At 33.6% G+C, this 18,590-nt stretch overlaps 1 protein-coding gene across 1 annotated transcript in view; it reads left to right on the forward strand.

Annotated features, from left to right (window-relative positions):
- The window catches only part of IFTAP (intraflagellar transport associated protein), an 80,783-nt gene that overhangs the window by 28,395 nt on the left and 33,798 nt on the right, over positions 1-18,590 (forward strand). Inside the window, exon 3 of the mRNA XM_074272718.1 lies at positions 7,560-7,709. Within this exon, the coding sequence (XP_074128819.1) occupies positions 7,613-7,709 (97 nt within the window). The 5' untranslated portion in view covers positions 7,560-7,612. The remainder of the gene's footprint in view (positions 1-7,559; positions 7,710-18,590) is intronic.

Raw genomic sequence — 18,590 nt, forward strand, 5'->3', positions numbered from 1 at the left:
GTGGAACTCCTTTACTTGTTTTTTCAAATAGTTTATATAACTCATGGATTAATTGGTTCTTAAATGTTTGGTAGAATTCACTTGTGAATCCATCTGGTTCTGGGGATTTTTAATTAGGGAACTCAATTATGGCTTGTTCAACTTCTTGTTCTATGATAGGGTTATTTAAGTATTCTATTTTCTCTTTTGTTAATCTGGGCAGTTTATATTTGTGTAAATATGCATCCATTTCACTTATATTGTCAGTTTTACTGGCATATAATTGGGTAAAATAACTCTTAAGAATTGCTTTAGTTTCATCTTACTTGTTAATGCATTCACCCCTTTCATTTTTGATATTAGTAATTTGGTTTTCTTTCTTTTAAAAAAATCAAATTAATGAAGAGTTTATCTATTTTATTATCTCTTCCCCCCCCCCATGAAACCAGCTTCTGGTTTTATTTATTAGTTCAATGGTTTTTAAACTTTCAATTTTATTAATCTCTTATTTGGCTTTTAGGATTTTCATCTTTTTAAAATTTGGGAATTAAAATTTGTCCCGTTCAATTTTTTTTGGGGGGGATACATGCCCAATTTACTAATCTGCTCTTTTCTTTCCTTTATTGATGTAGATTAACTAGAGATATACATTTCCCCTGTAGGATTACTTTGTCTGCATTCCACAATTTTTGGAATTTATCTCATTGCCATTCTTTGTAATAAAATTATGATTGTTTTTGCGATTAGTGCTTTGATCCATTCATTCTTTAGGATTAGATTACTTAGTTTGCAATTAGCTTTTAATCTATGATTCCATGGCTCTTTATTAAATGTAATATTTGTTGCATTACGGTATGAAAAAGGTGAGTTTAATATTTCTGCTTTTCTGCATTTGGTTCTGAGGTTTGTATGCTCTAATACATGGTCAGATATTTTTTGGAGGTGCTATTTATAGCTGAGAAAATGGTATATTCCTTTTTATTCCCATGATTAAATTTATCCAGCTTTAAAAGTGAAAAGTTAAGAGCCCCACTAATACAGTTTTACTGTCCATTTCTTCTTGTAATTTACTCAACTTTTCCTTTAAGAATTTGGATACTATGTATCTACATAGAAAAAAAGAAGCAACTCTGCTTTGCTTTTATTGAAAGGGTTTCTAGGACCTTGTACCTGCTTCTGAGCTCTGTTTGCTTGTATTTTGTACTAAAAAAAACAAATAAAAAAAAAGAATCCTTAATTGTTGAACATGTTAGCATTGTTACCCTGACCCCCCTTTTTTCCTTTTCAGAATATAAGAAGCAACTTATTTTTTTTCTTTTGTAAATGTTTTTGTTTTGTTTAAAAATGGCTTTATAAAAAGACTTATAATCCAGAAAAAAAACCAATTTGGATATTATGCTATTTGGTGCATCTATGTTTAGTATTGATATTACTTCATTATCTCTGGCTCCTTTTAGCAAGGTGTAGTTTCCTTGCTTAAATTCTCTCTTTTTCCTTCTGCTTTGTCTGAAATCATAATTACTATCCCTGCCTTTTAAAATTTGGGTAAAACATAATAGATTTGCTTCAGCGCCTCTTCTTCCATTTTATGGGTGAATTTTTCCTATTCACATTCACAGTTATGATTATTAACTGTATATTATTTCATGCTATTTTCTTCTGCTTGTCCTCTCTTTTTATCCTATCCTTCCCCTAAAGTGAGTTTTGCTTCTGACCACTACCTTCTTTTATCTGTTCTCCCTTTTATCCTCTTTCCCTGACTCTCTTCTCTTATTTCTTTCCCCTCTTACTTCCCCTAAGTAAGATAGAATAAGATAGAGTACTTCCACTACCTTCTTTTATCTGTTCTCCCTTTTATCCTCTTTCCCTGATTCTCTTCTCTTATTTCTTTCCCCTCTTACTTCCCCTAAGTAAGATAGAATAAGATAGAGTACTTCCACTGCCTTCTTTTATCTGTTCTCCCTTTTATCATCTTTCCCTGACTCTCTTCTTTTATTTTACTTCCCTGGGTAAGATAGAGTTCTCTTATCAGTTGAGTGTGTGTATGTATATGTATATACATATATATCTATATCTATATATAATTTCTCCCTTTTTGAACCAGTTTAAATGTGAGTGAGGTTCATTCAAGCATTTCCTGCTCTTCCATCCATTCATCATTTTCCTTTTCACTATAAAAACTCTTTCTTGTATGCCTCTTCATTCTTTTCCCTTTCCATGCTCACAGGATATTTCTCTTTCTTGCTTATCCATTTTTATATCATTCTAATATAATTGACTCACTCCTGTGTTCTCTTTCAATTTAGAATTTTTCTAATGCTAAAAAATGATCAAGTTCTTAGAAGACACACATATCATTTTCCTGTATAGAAAGGTACACAGTCTAACCTTATTTGAATCCATTGTCATTACTCTTTCATGGTTGCCTTTTTATGTTTTTTTAGAATTTTGTATTTGAAAATCATCTTTTCTATTTGGCTCTGCTCTTTTCATAAAGAACATTTGAAAATCCTCTAATTTGTTAAATATCCATTTTTTCCTTGGAGGTTTAACTCTGCTGGGTTGATTATTCTTGGTTGTAATCACAACTCTTTTGCCGTTCTAAATGTCATATTCTAAACCCTCTACTCCTTTAACATGGTAGTTGCTAAATCTTGTGTGATCCCTATTGTGGCTCCATGGTATTTGATTGTTTTTTCCCCCTTGCTTCCAGAAGTGTTTTCTTTTTGACCTGGGAGATCTGGAATTTGGCTATAATATTTCCAAGAGCTTTCATTTTGTAATCTTTCAGTTGGTGATTTGTGGAGTCTTTAATTTCTATTTTATCTTTTGATTGGGGGCAGTTATCCATGGTTATTTCTTGAAATATGATATCTACTCTCTATCTTTGATCATGGTTTCCAGGTAACCCCAGAATTCTTAAATTATCTCTTCTGGACCTATTTTCCAGGTTAGCTGTTTTTCCAATGGGATAGTTCACATTTCTTCTATTTTTTTCATCCATTTGACTTTGTTTTATTGTTTCTTGATGTCTTATGGAATCATTAACCTTCACTTGCCCAATTTTAATTTTTAAGGAATTGTTTTCTTCTGTGAACTTTTGTATGTTTTTTTTTTCCATTTGGTCAATTATTCTTTTTTTTTTTTAAATAAGTTTTTTTTGAAGCTTGCATTGCCATTTTTATTTTATCAATAATAGGTATGTTTTTACATAGTGTTTTCCCTCCCTTTCTCAGGGATTTCAAAGTAGTTTATGCAAATTATCACATTAGCCTTGAACCAGAGGAAAAAAGTATCAAAGCCCAGATGAAAATCTAGGCTGAATTCTCAATACACAACTAAGGGATGGATTCCCCATTTCTCCAAGTTCTGGGAATAAATAGGTCATGGAGATCTCAAAATCATAGAATGTTAGAATTAGAAGAGTCCTTTGAGATCTCTGAGGCCTTACTTCCAAAAGATATGCTCTGGTCATAGAGTTAGGGTCAAAGCCAAATCTGGATCCCAGCCACATTAAGAAGGTGAGAAAGTTTTAAGTTATTTTCATTACTAGATGGTTATGTCTCTTTTTCCATTTGGCCTATTTTGCTTTTTAAGGTATTTTCTTTAGCATTTGTGATACCAGAATGTTAATTGTCTTTTCCTAATTTTTTTCCTCCACTTCCTTTTCTTAACTAATTTTCCCTCTGCTACTCTTTTTTGATTTAAAATTTTTCTTTCAGTTTTCTTCCCAGGAATTTTTGTTGGGCTTATATCCAATTAAAATTTTTTTTTTTTGATGCTTTGGCTTGTAGCTATTTTGACATAATTGACTTCTTTTGAGTTTGTGTCATCATACTAGCTTGTTATGGTCAGATTCTTCTTTATTTTCTTTCTTTTTGTTCCTATTCACATTGCATTTCTTTATTTTGAATTTTATGTTAACATTGTATTCTGTTCTAGACTGGGGGTTGAGGGTGGGAGTAGAAGGCCTCATTCTTAAGCTTTAAGCATTTTCAATCTAGTTTTTGGAGTGTGGAAGTTTTCAATACTTTCAGGTGGTATTGTCCCTGTTCCCTTGTTCAACTTGCCCTTCCTGAAGAAGGGCCGGGCTCCTTGGGATTGCAATTGGCATTGCTTCTCAGGTCTCTCCTCCCTCCACAGTAACAGGGCCTCTCTGTGGCCTAGCTTCCTTGTGGCTGGGAAGGATGCTGCCCCTCAGAACTTTTACTTTCTGTCTATTCTGGAACTCTGACCCCAAAGTGGGTGTAGGCCATAGGTCTGAATCTAGTACCAGCAAAAGGGTCTTTTTACCTTTTGGCGGGAGAGTTCCCGAAAGCTGTGCGTTTCTGTCACCTGGGCTTAGTCCCACCACATGGTCTCGGGCCTGACATGGCCAGTCTCAGCTCTCTTTCTATCCTCCTATGTTGTCTTGCCTGGAAAAACATCTCACTCTGACTTTTTGTGGACTCTGCCACTCCAGAATTTGATTTAAGGAGTGATTTTAAAGTTGTTTGGAGGACACTGTTGGGAGAATTTTGGTTAATGCTTCTGCACCATCTTGGCACCACTCCTGGAAGTTTGACATAATATTTATGTTAACACATATTAATCACATGGTGTGCTACAAAATCTTAATTTAAAACCCTACCAAAAAGACCCCAGAAGGTATTCTCAGGGCAAAGCATTTTTCTCAGATAAATATCTTATGGTTAAAAACACTAGTAAATGTATAGTGCCTGAAAGAGCATTGCTTCCTCCAGACAACCACCACAATTTGCATAAACCACTTGCACTGTCTGGCAGAGGATTATTTGCTCTGTCAGTCTCTGGAGATTTTCTTAACATTGGGTTGTTTTTTTAATAGATTTAAAGAAAGTTCTGAATTTCCAGATATATATCTATATATCTATATCTATATCTATATCTATATCTATATCTATATCTATATCTATATCTATATCTATCTATCTATCTATATATATATTTGTTAAACATTTTGAATAATGGCATTTGTGAAATTGGATATTCCAAAAAACTTAAAAAGGTAGTAAATTGTTATAAATGCCCCTTCCTCCCTCTCTCAGTGATAACTACATGCATAAAATAATAGATTATAATGGATTTTGCAATTAATTCCTGTTAATTATTTGTTATTTGTGTCACTGAAATATCTGCAAGAAATGTATGACATGGATTTCAGTTTGAAAATTGGAAGGAATCTTTTAAAAATATTTAAAATATTGGTCTTGAAACATCCTCAAAGAGACACAGAGAGTCAATTTAAATTGCAAGATAGTTGCCTCTTTCTGATACTTGTTACCCTTGATGTAACAAAAGAAAGTTTATCATTGAAATCTTGTCTTGCATCAGAAATTCTTGAAGCAATTTGTTTTTGTGGAAAGAGGAAATTCAGTGGATCCAGGTAATAGAACTTTGTGTTATATATATTTTTAGAGATACTAGTTACTAAGTGACTTTGGTCTAGTCTTGTTTACTCTCTAGGCTTTGGTTTCTGTAATTATAAAATGAGGAAATTGAATTTAGTGATTTTTAAGATCCCTTCAGCTCTTCAAATTCTCTGATCCTACTAAAGACTGTCTCATTGACAGATGCTATTAGACATTTTTGTGTGTGTTTTTTATAATATTATTACTATAGCAAACAAATTTTGGTAACAGGTGTCAGATTACTATATTGTACATTTCAGAATTCTTCCAGTCATTACTAATGTAGTGTTTAATTTTACATATATATATATATATGTGTGTGTCATACACACATATACACATATATGCACATAAAATGTCTAATTCATATACAAATATGTCTAATTGTATATAACATAACTAGATGAGAAATCTAATTTTACATGTAATATATACTTCATAGTATATATCCACACACAGATGCCTGTAAAATTATCTTTAAAAAAAGATCATTGACCTGTTCCTTACTATCAAGTCTTTTCATTTAAATTATTATAGTGGAAAAAGTAGAAGAGGCCTGAATTTGAAACTGACTTTTATTAGCATTGTAACTTTGGACAGCTCTTTGTCAAGTCTCTATGCTCTCGATTTCTTTTCTATAAAGTGGATAATGAAATGTATAGAATCTACATAGTTATTTGGGATATTCAAGGAGGAAGGATGAAATTCAAGAAGGACAGACTAATGCCTCTGGTAAGAGGATTTCTTGAGCCCTTTTCAAGGTAACTTATCCACCTTTGGTATTTGCCTGTCACTCTCAACTGTCACATGCTGCTGTATCCTGGTAAACTGTCTTAAGTGCACAGGATAAACCAGGTTGATGATAAGCAGTGGCCTCAAGCCCATTAGTCCAGCAAACCCACTTGCCCCAGCGTGTGAAGGTTTCCTTTGGTAGAATGGGCACATGAGAACAATTTGTTATAATGGCCAGGAAGCCAGCTGGTGCAGGTGCTGGGGAGTGGTTAGAGCTTGGTCAGATGTTGAAGATACCAGGCTCCTCCACTGCATTCTGGGGCCATTGCTAGTCATCTTGACCTTTATTTTGCCACTGGATGGTAATGATTCAGGAAGAGAAAGTGAGGCTGACTATTTCCAGTAACTCTGGCCTCACTTAAATCCAAATCATGCATAAGTCAAGAAGACATCAATCACCCCACAATATCTTTGGTTCTTTTTGAAAATGAAGGACAAACAAAAACATATTACATAACTTTTAAGAGGATCAAATGAGATAGTTAAAATTCTACACAATTGTGAGCTATAAATATTAATAAAGAATAATAACAATAATTCAATATTAGGCCACATATATTAGTTGAATAACCATCATTTTGCAAACTACCATTTGCATTTAAGAGTTTGAATATTGCCTTGCTTTCTTTTTATAAATTCCAAGAACATAGGACCACATATACCTAACAGATTTGTTTACTTTTTTAGTTATCAAAGGAACATTTTGGATAAGACTTCTAACTTTATTTCTTTACAATAAAAAATCTTTATATCCATCAAATCTCAGAGTTAATAGTGAAGTATAAAAATAGAGGGACCATTATACTAAAGTGGTAGGGAAAGTACACAGTAGAGATGATGATACCTACTTTCTCTTAGTGTTGTATATTTAAATATTAGGTCCCCAACAATCCACTTAATTCCTGAGGCCCATTTGCCCACAGAGCCATGAAAGAGTTTGCCTTCTGATAGTTTCTCCTACCCCTTCTACTGCATAGGTTCCTTGGACAAAGATTATATAGTACCTAAACTTTTTATACTTACATCATAAAGCTTTCTAATGATAAATCTTGGTGCTAATTTTACAAATTTCTTATTTAGAATATTTAAAATAGTTTCATAAACTTCTTGTAAATCAGACAGTTATTATTAGAGACAAAAAAGTTTAATGACTTGAATATGATAATTATCAAAGGAGTCTTAGAGAGTATATAACTTCTTGATTTCTAAGTTTCCCTGCTATCTCAACTCTTTCCATTTCTCCTTTGTCTTATTAAGTCTACAATTCTTCATATACCTTATTCAGACAATTTTCAGAAGGGCTGTAATTGCGTGCCTTGGTCTTAGAGCTCATTTATTTCTTTTTTCTTTATATTACAGATGAAGAGGCTGCTCAAATAGGTGTGTCTGTTCAGTTGTTGGGAGTGGGGATCATGGATGACGATCAGTTAATTGCAGAAACCCTGGATCACTTTATTAAAGGCCGGGATCCGAAAAAGGAAGACTCTGAGGACACTTCTCTTTCAAAAGGTAAAATTGAAGTGTGATACTTTTATATTTTAACACAATGATGAAGATCCAGTATTTGAATCTAGTTCTTGGTCTGTCTTATGTTGTCTCTTTATAGAGGCTCTCGAAGCACTTTGTAAACATGCATTTACCTAATTCACTTTGTATTGTCCATCAAACTGCCAACAAACCTAAAAGTTGAAAAGACCAAATTAAAATATTATTATTGGTGAAAAACATATATTAAGCTTTCCTTTGAAATGATTCAGTATGAATATTTTGATTTTTTTGGACAGACAATTAAAGGTTAGAGAAGAAGCTGTCTGACCCCCTTGACTGACTGTACATGGGTTAGGGAACATTTCTGATGTCAAATAAGAATATGTGCATATGTATGGCATATGTAAAAAATGGCATATCATTATTGCCACATTGACTTTATTCTCGCTGTAAATTGTTGCAAAAATTGAGCTTAAATAAATGATTTCACAAATCACCTAAACTGCATTTCCATGCACAGTAGCTTGTTTTTTTTTCTCCTTTTAATATATCCCAAGGCACTAGTTCACATTATAAACTAATGACCTGAAAAAAATCCACTTAATGCACAAAGTATTTCTGAGTTGTAAGTGTAAAAAACATGTCTTAAACAGTAAACTTTCATTTTTTTCTAAAGCATTTAAAAATTTTCTGAAGAGTTACACTGCTCTTAAGCATAGGACCTAATGGTTGGATAGCGAACAACATAATTGACCCCTCTGAAGGTAACTAATTCACATTCCATCTGCATGAGGAGGACACAGATGTCAGTGCTCCAAAAGACCTTATTCTTTCATTTTCCCAAGCCCTTCATTTGTCTTACTGGGTTCTGTTGCCTCACTGATATGCAGGAGAATCAGTTTTGTGTGAAAGTGGTTATCACCCTGCATACGTTTGCATATTTCTCTGGTAAGTTTTAGTTTCCCAAGTCTATTACCATTTCAATTCAAAAAGAGTGACTGTTCTATTTATTGTTATAATACTTATATGCCAGGATGCTCATGGGATTCATTTTTTTCCAAGATTGTCAAAAGGGTCAGTAATCCTATTAAAAATATTTTCCAGAAAAAAAATTAAACTATAGCTTTATTAAAAGAAATTCACATTACTGGTTCGGAATCTTGGAAACCAGTCTGAAACTGTTAATATTGTAATATAATTCTCACCTATGGTAGATTTATTTTAACTAGTTTTTGCAGTTTTTATTAGTTAGCACTTCTGGCTTGCTGAACTGTGTAAAGCTGACAATAAATATTGAGCTCAGAATGAATTGTTTAATAAGATGATTCACTCAATATTTCTGAATGGCAAAAACATCATTTAGTGTCTTTGGTTTTCCAGTTGGTGACCAGGTCTTTCTTTAAGTGTGTATTAGAAAATCAAGATGTAGAATTTGGTATCATTCATTGGTGATGACTTTGTAGTGGAAAGAATACAAGACTTAGAGTCAGAAGGCTTGGGTTCGAATCTGGATTCAGTCATTTAGTAATGAAGATTACTTATTTCTGAATTACTCATTTTTAGAATATTTGTATGGCCTATTTTACAAAGTTGTTGAAAACACTTTGTAAACCTTGAAAAAAAAGTTTCTATTGTTATGAATTATATTTTTAATTATAATAATGTATATAATTATTAGAACACTAATATTGTTATGAAGGATATAATATAAATGAGTTTCATTACTTTACATTTTAACTACTTTGTAGACATACTTCATTAAAGATGTTTTTAAAGGCTTGTCTTCAACTCATCTTCCAGGCTTATTATCCATTATTCTCTCTTCCTTATTCTTCAGGTATGACGGTGTTATCTCCCATTTCTGAGTTTTTATACCGCTTCCCCTCCTCACACACATACATACACACACACACACACACACACACACACACACACACACACAATATCTCTCTCTCTCTCTCTCTCTCTCTCTCTCTCTCTCTCTGTTTGTCTCTCTCTCTCTCAGACAACACATAGACACACAGACACACACACACAGACACACACACACACACACACATACACACACACCACCCTATGAATCCGTTGTTTCCTTTCAAGCTTAAAAGTATCCCCACCTACCTAAGGACTTTCCTTGTGAGGCATTAATGCTTCCCTAGGCAGCTAGGTGGTTAACTCAATGCAAGTCACCTTGCCCTCTTTGTCTCAGATTCCTCACCTGTAAAATGAGCTGGAGAAGGATATGGCAAACCACCATTCCAGTACTCTGCCAAGAAAATCCCAAAAGGATCACAGGGAGTCAGATACCAGGGAAAGTGACCAAATGCCTCACCAAATTACCTTGTATTTTCTTTGTAATTGATTTCATATGTCCTTGTTGCCTTCCCCTATATAACATAAGCCCCTTCAAATGATTGATTTAATGAAAAATAGAATTTAAAAATCATTTAAACATTTTCAAGTTTTTTTTTTTTTGTTATATTTATTCTTTAAAAACAAACTCGTAGACTTGGGCATAGAACCAAAAAATACAGAAATTTTGACATCAAACAGAGCCATTAACTTTAGTTTTGCTGGAAATATGAGACCTTTAATTATTAGGTCATAAAAGGCCTTCATTGGCAATGACTTTCTCTGACCTAATTTTCATTTATTTTTTGTGCTAATGTAGATAGCTCTCTCAAGAGCAACGCTCTACTGATGTTGCTTTATTCAAATGTGGCTTAATGGCTATTCTCAACTGTTATAAATCCTGAAAACTTACTTTTATTTCAGTCCATACCAAAATTCCCACATGATCCAATTTGGGAAGCATCCATACCACCTTTCTGAATTGTAATTATTGGTCATATATCTCACACAGAGAAATTGTATATTCAGGAAATCAGTGGCTTAGAAACTGGCATTAAGCCTCTTCAACCCCATTTTATTGCATCTGGTGACCATGAAGGGTTGCATCAGTTATATTCGCTTCAATATCTCTCAATTCATTCTTCACAAAAAGGCCAGTTGTACTGATTTCATGCTTCAGCCTATAATGTAAGTCAGCTCCTAGAAAAGTTGTCTTTCTTACTGATTATCTGTCAATGGTTCCAGGAATGAAGATGAATCTATTGTGTCCCTCTGATTAGCCCTTAAATTATTTATCCATTCTTTGCTTTTCAGTATCAATTCTTATGATTCTAAAAAATTCTGCTTTTCCCAAAGATGCCCGATTTTTTACTTTTTTTTGGGGGGGGGAATATTCTTTCTATGCAATCTACACATTGTCATTTCTTGCTATATTCATAACCATGAATATAATTCCTTATGCTTGGGTTCAAGACTTCATGATTTTTAACTGTAATTTTATTTCCAGTAGTTTTGTTGGTCTGATTTTCACTAAAGCATATTGTGCTTTCAGGACTTTTATTGTTTTTTTAGATTAAATCCTTATTAAAAAACAGAATTCCTCTCTATTACTTTCTTCAGGACTTAACATTTGGATTATTTCATTTTTGATCTGATTATTGTGTGTCTGAATATTCATAAATGAGTTATTTTATCTAGTGATTTGTTTTTGGATTTGGATTTAGGATTTTCAGATTATTGACATTTTAAAAATTTATGTCAATAAAATTTTATTTAAATTTTTAAATTTATTTAAAAATTTATTTAAATTTTTCTTTTATTAAAAAACAGCTAATATAGACTGCAGAAGATTGAATCCATATGCTTCTGCTTTATTCCCTTCTTAAAGGAACTGTTTTGGTGAATGAATGAAAAAGAAAAGGAATTTATTACATTTCCAATATAGAGCACCATGCTAAGACCTACAGATAACAAATACAAAAATAAGACTGTTTTGGTGTTAGATGAGCCTCTATCTTAACAGGAGGAAACAGCATACACAACATAATCAGGAGTAGAGGATTGGTGATAGAAAGGCCTGATGATCCATAAGCTTCAGCAGTATGGTATCTGGATAGCAAGGCCTTTGGCTTCAATGTTAGAACCTAGGTTTCCTCTGTCAAAACAAGGTCAATGTTGAGCAGTTTCTATGTAATTTGGGACAAGAAATTTAGATATACCTATTTTTTAGTGATTGACCATCTACATTCTCTCAGATCACTATGTAATTGTCCAACCTTTTTCTTTATTTAGGCTGTAAAGAACTTGCTTTGGGGATATTTCAAAATACTTTTTTAACCAGTGAATTTTTTTACTCATTTTCCTAAGAGCTTAAAATCTTGAAATTGGAATTTAGTTTGCAATTCAAATATTTTCACTTGAAAACTTGAGAGAAAGGAGTTAATGATGAGGTTGGTCACATCCCACATCTCACTTTAAAATATAAACAATTTTTCTATCCCAGTATTTTCTCCCCCTCCTCAATCTTCTTGAAAGTAGGACTACTATTTGTGTTTATCACTTCCTAGGTCTCTAGCCTAGTACATACCAGGAATCAAATCTTTGATGAATGTTGAATAAGTGGCTGAAATTTAGCTCTATTCACAGCATATCTCAAACTGACCTGTCTCACTTGGGCACCCCAAACTGTTTGGAGTTTGAACATAAAAACATATCTTTAAACTTCTGTGGGATACAAAGAGAAGCTTTTCTCAATCTGAAGAATAAATTTGAAATCTGCTATAGAAAAACACCACAGAGAATAATATAAGAAAGCAGCTGGGCCTCTTACCAATTTCAGAGCAGGAAGGGAATTTCAGTAGAGCATAAAAACAGCTTTCCCTTATTAAAAAAAAAAGCCAACAGAATAACAATCCTCGCTGTGTTCCTTTTTGCTATTGTTTTCTATCTAGGGCCAGACCGAGACAAACCTTACCCATGTTTTGCTTTGTTTGCATCTGGCTGTTTTCTTAGCAGAGGAAGTTGGAAACGGACTGACCAGTTTGGGGCTACCAGGTGGCTCTCTCTAGCCACCTTCTCTGTGCTGTTGTTATCAGTCATTTAATTCCCTGCTGAATATTGAGCCATGTTTTGAGTTCACAATCCCTCTGCCAGTGTCTTTCCTCCTGCTTCCTTTAAAAAATGTTTTTAAAGCCAGATTTGAAAGCATATTCGCAAATGTGAATTTTAGCAGTTAAAAAAAGGTACCACAGAAAATAACACATTGAATTGTAATAAGCTTATTTTAACTTAAGGAATAGACTGATGGGATAATGTTAACCCCATGAGAAATTTGTGGAAGGCATCATGTGAGTGGACTTGCCAATAAAAGCAACTAGGCAGTTCAATAAAACTAATTAAATTAATCTGGTATCCCAAGGGAAGTTGAGCAATTCTTGGAATTAAGGAAACAGTGTAATTTCAGGAGTTTAAAAATTGATATGTTTTGTCATATTGCCAAAAAAAGTCAAATGAGAGAAAAAAAAAGGTTTGCAATTTTCAACTGATCATAAATTCAGCAGCTATCTATATGTAATCTCTTTATCACAATGGAAGATCAACAGTCTTAAGAACATTGAAGAGAAGAATGTTAGGGACAAATGAACAAATTTATAAAAGATTCCTGTGAAAAGACATGGCTTCAGGAGTATTAACCTGTTCTATCTCTTTGGAGAAACATCTGCAAATTGTAATTAAGCAGTTTTTTCTTGCTTCTTTATTTCTTTTTTTCATCACTAAATCACTACTGTTAGGGAACAAACCCGACAATTTATGAAACACAGAAAATCTGCTGGTTCAGTTGCAGAAGGGAATTTTCACACTTAAAATATGACAGATTTTGAGCTGACAGAGGCTTTTTGTTTTAGATAATTTGGCATAAATCTCCAGCCACAGTTGTTAGAATTCATTCCATTGTTCACACGACAGTTTGTCCTATAGATACTCATTTGTTCCTTATGTCTAATATAGCTTACATGTAATTGTTTAAGGAAAGAAAACATTTCATTGTTTCCAACATTTTGAATTTTAATTGCTAAATTTATCTTCTCTGTTGGCAATTTTTAATGTAGTGATGCTATTATAATATGTAACTTTCAAGCCAGATGTTAAAAGAATCAAATAATTGTTTGTTTTAGGCAAATATTAGGAATCATCTTGCCAGATTCTGTCCTTATAAAGATTATATATATATGCATACATATATATATATATTTATATAAAGAGAGAGAGAGAGAAAGAGAGAGATGAGAGAGAGAGAGAGAGACAGAGAGAGAAAGAGAGAGAGAGAGAGAGAGAGAGAGAGAGAGAGAGAGAGAGAGAGAGAGAGAGAGACAGAGAGAGAGAGAGAGACAGAGAGAGGGAGAGAGAGAATGCACATGAGTGTCTTTTTTGTCAGTGAAACTTTTAACTTCAATAAAATATAGGTCAGACCTTACTGCTGTTGTTGATATAACTACCACTGATTTGTCTATGTGTCTATTCATCTCTCTCCCCAATTGAAACAACATGAAACATGGCTATTTTTGTATATATTTTCTTTCTCACTTGAGAATTATTTTTAGCTATGGTTATTATATTTTCTTCTTTTGTGGAAAAATAGTGGATTGCTCAGCCAGGCAGCTGAAGTAGTCCTAAGGATATGTTGTGTGATTCAACCCAATGGGCACATATTCAAATGTGAATGATTTTTAGCAGAATGCCCTTTCAACCATAGAACAATAATATTTTCTTTGAAATGGTCAACTGAATGAGAAAGGACACAAACAGGAAGCTCTCTGAAACAAACCCATATACTTACACGAAGAAAAATACAGGCTAGCTAGCATCTGGTTTTATCAGATATTTTCACTATCACATAGTTTATGATCTAATCTACCTGGATTGTAGGCATAGAAAAGTTAAAATATTGTCTGTTTTAGAACTGTTCTCAATTATTGTTCTTTGTTGATTTTACTGGTTCATTAAAACACATAAGGATAATTTTGTTTGTTTTCTGTATATGTAGTTTAAATTATATCATTATAGCATGGAGTGGAAGGAATTCTGAATTAAGAATCTTATTTTCATTTTCCTGTTCAATCAGTGATGAGGCAAATTTCTGTTGAATTTGCTAATCATCTAATCTCTTTTGATAGTTTAAATTCAGTTCTTGATAACTTTTTAGCCATTTGGCTTGTACAATTATTGTTCCTTGATTATAGTGCTAAGACATTCAAATGCTACATTTATACAAAAGTATAAATTTTTAAATTTAGGTTTGCGAAGGTACTGGTTGATGGGCAGGGTCCTTGACAGTCATCCTTTGTATAATTTTGATAAGACTGTATTTATAATATTTCATTTTCTCTTGACGCCTCTACTATTGGAATGAATACATTACCCAGTAGCTTTGAAAAGAGTAGCAAGAAAATATGGAACACGAGCTTTTGCAAGGGTAAATGTTGAAAACTGTCTTTGTATATATTCTGAAAAATAAAAAGCTATTATAAAAAAAAGAAAGAACAGCAACCATGATAGAGAGTTTTTCAGATTGTCTTCCTTTAAACTAAAATTTCTGTGATGTATCTCTTAAGGATTCCTTGAAAGAAACATGAACATCTCTACTGTCTATTATTTGAGTTTGCCTTAGCATTCTACCAAAGATTTGAGTTGGATTATTTTAAGAACAATGTAGAATGCTTCTATTACGGTCCAAATGAAAAAAAAAATGATTTGTGATCCAGAGGGAAGAGCACATCCACATGTGGTTGAAACAGGTTGGTGTCAGTGTACTTAGCTATCTCTACCTTGTTATGGAATAGGAAGATTGTACCACAATATCCAAGATACTAAAGGTCTCAGAGAGATCCCAAGTGGGGATAGAATCGAGAGCAAAGTGAGCACCATCTTCTCAGTTCCAAAGTGGGTGATCTTCTTCAAACACAGGTCTAAAGTCACCTCATCCTCCTACTTATTAAATTGAGGATTGGCTATAAAGTTCTCTGTTTGACTGTTTAGCCTCTTCACAATGTGGCCCCCTCCTGCCATTTCAGTCTTCTTCCCCTTCTTCCCATGTTTGTCCTTAATATTCCAGCTCTGCCCGCCTTCCTACAGCTCTGTGCAGATAACCTTCCATCTCCTTACTTGTTGCATTTTTAATGGTTGTCCCCATGCTTGGGATGCTGCCCCTCCTCACTTGTGTCTCATGGCTCCTCTGGTTTCCTTTAAATCTGAGCTCATGTCCCACCTCTGGCAGGAGTCCTTTCCCAGTCTCTCCTCTTGTTGGCGGCTTTCTTCTGAGATCACCTTCTGTCTGCTCCCTTTATGTCTGTCCATAGTTGTTCACATGCTATCTTCCCCATTAGGATGCGATCTCCTTGAGCACAGAGACTGTTTTTGCCTTTCTGTGGCTCCTTGGTGCTTGGCACATATTAGGTACTCAATAAGTGCTTATTACCTGATCTGCATTGATGACTCTAGTTGATTGTGAAGCCATTCTTATTTCTCACTGGAGACTTCCTTCAGTAATGGAATCTCATATGCCAAATGCAATTTCTCCAAACACAGGTTAAAAAAGTCCCATTTGATACTGGATGAAATGTATCCTAAATAAGTCTTGAGGGCCAATTTTTATTTCAGTAGGGCTCTGCCTTCCTCCATCTTCCAGTTAATAGCCAAGAATTTTTATGTCAGGCAATGGGTAAAGAGGTCCTGGGGTTACAAGACAAAAATAAAACTGCCCCCTTCCCTCAAGGAGTTTACATTCTTTCAGAGACTTAGCATTCATGAAAAAAGTATATACAGAAGAGATACAGAATTAATGGTGCTTTGCTTTTGAGAATCTGTAACTAACTTCTCTTTCTAATACAAGAGGAAAAGAGTATTGATAGCATATTCTTCTGAAACGTTTGATGTTCCCTGAATTATATTGTATATAATTATATGGATTTTTGTGGGAACCCCTGTCAAGAGGCTAGGATACCAAAAGTATGGATGGCTACAGTGAACTTGCTCTCAATCTTGAACATTACTCTCAATCTCTACTCAAAGTAGGGATGTTGAGGCAGCTAATTGGTGCAGAGAATAGAGTGATGGACTTGGAAGTCAAGAACTGAATTCAGATCTTGCCTCAAGACAAACTGTGACCTTTCCCAGCTTGTTTTCTTATATATAAAATGATTGGATTGAAATTAGTGACCTCTTAAATCTCTTCTAATTTTCTGATCCTGTGATAGTTTCTGTTCTCTGACCTCTGAGAAGAGCTTGAGATGAATAGGTTGTCTCAGCAAGGATATGTTAACTCTTCTTGGAATGGTGCACTTGTAGTGGGTGATGGATAGGGGAATTGAGAGGGGAATATTACAAGGATGATGTAGAAAGAAAACATGAAGGTCACGAAAGCTCAACATTAAGAAAATCTTGCACATATAACCTTAAGAAATTGTATTAAGAATTAATATTATTATGTTTTTAATCAATTAATCAATTAATTAATTAATGTGTATTAAGAACTATTAAGAAATACTGCACACAGTATTATCTCTAGTGGACGTGATAATAACTGCGTTCATTGAAATAGTTAAATCCAAATTGGATAGAATAGTAATTCTCAAACTATAGTCAGTAGAACTTGGGAAGATGGGGATTGGGAGAAGTATCCCCATGATTCTTTTGAACTTCCAGCTCAAAACTATTTTCACAATAATTCTAAGATGTTATTTGCCTATTAAAATATTCTTCCCTTTTCCAACTATATGCCTGTGTGAATGCTTTCCATATATATATATATATATATATATATATATATATATATATATATATATATATACACACACACACACACACACATATATATATGTCACAACAGATTGCAGAAACATATAATCTAACCATTTTCTATTAAATCAGGTATTAGATGTGCAGAAATAAATAAAACAGTGCTACTCTTTTCAGTATTTTTTCTCCCCAGAAAAGAGTTATTTTTTCTTGAAAATGTTATTTGTGTTAATATGCAATGGAGTTTGTTGTTGTTATTATAAATAACTAATTGTTTAAAAGTTATGTCCATTTAAATTTCTAACATAGCAAATATTGATAAACAAATACTCTTTGGGCTCCTCAAGAAGCTTTAGATTATAAAGAATGCTTGAGATCAAAAAGTTTCAGAACCATGGGGATACACTAAGGGATAGTCCTACACTGGCCCCTACTGGAGGGACTAAGCTACTTTGTCTATGAATATTATTTAAATATAGTGCCCAGTAGTTTTTAGCAGTCAGCATCTATATGCATTGACTAAAAGATATTTCTTTTGCATCATACATTTCTATGTTGTACTGAAAAATTGATTTGGAAAGGCGATAAGGTTATAATCCACTATTATAAGACAAGTTGGCAATGAAAAATAAGGTATTTTAAGTGTTGTTTTATTTTGTTATTTCTGTCTTTGACCTGAAGCTTGAGATGTAAAAGACTATTGCCTCCTAGGGCAATAGGTCCTATCTCCTAGGGTCTGGTCCAAGAAATGATCTGGCTTTTGTTGGAGGTATCCCTGAGAGAAACTCATGGGATCAGAGAATATCATAGCTTGAAGGAAGCTCTGAGATCATCTAGGTCAGCCCCCACCTTTTAGAACTAAGAAAATTTTTATCAGGAGGAGTAAAATTTGCCCAAGTTTATTAATATTAAATATTTTTAATTTGTATTATTTTATAAGCATTATATAATATTAGATATAATAATGATATAACTGTTAATTAAATATTAATTTAACAGAATTATTAAAAGGAAGAGTTGGGATTTGACCTCAATTCCTCTGATTTAGATCCAATGTATTTCTACTATATCATGCTTTTATTTTTCTCCTAAATTTTTCTGCTCCACGCCTTATAGAGAACTGTGCCCATGACTTTATGGTTCTGTGGACAGGAATCATGGCTTCCTGTACTCAGTCCTTTTTTTTCCCCTTCCTTCCTTATTTCTTATGAAGTTTCTTATGAGCCTAGTAAGAAACTAGGTCTATAAGCATGTTTT

Source organism: Sminthopsis crassicaudata, chromosome 6, assembly GCF_048593235.1.
Source record: "Sminthopsis crassicaudata isolate SCR6 chromosome 6, ASM4859323v1, whole genome shotgun sequence".
Taxonomy (NCBI): Eukaryota; Metazoa; Chordata; class Mammalia; order Dasyuromorphia; family Dasyuridae; genus Sminthopsis; species Sminthopsis crassicaudata.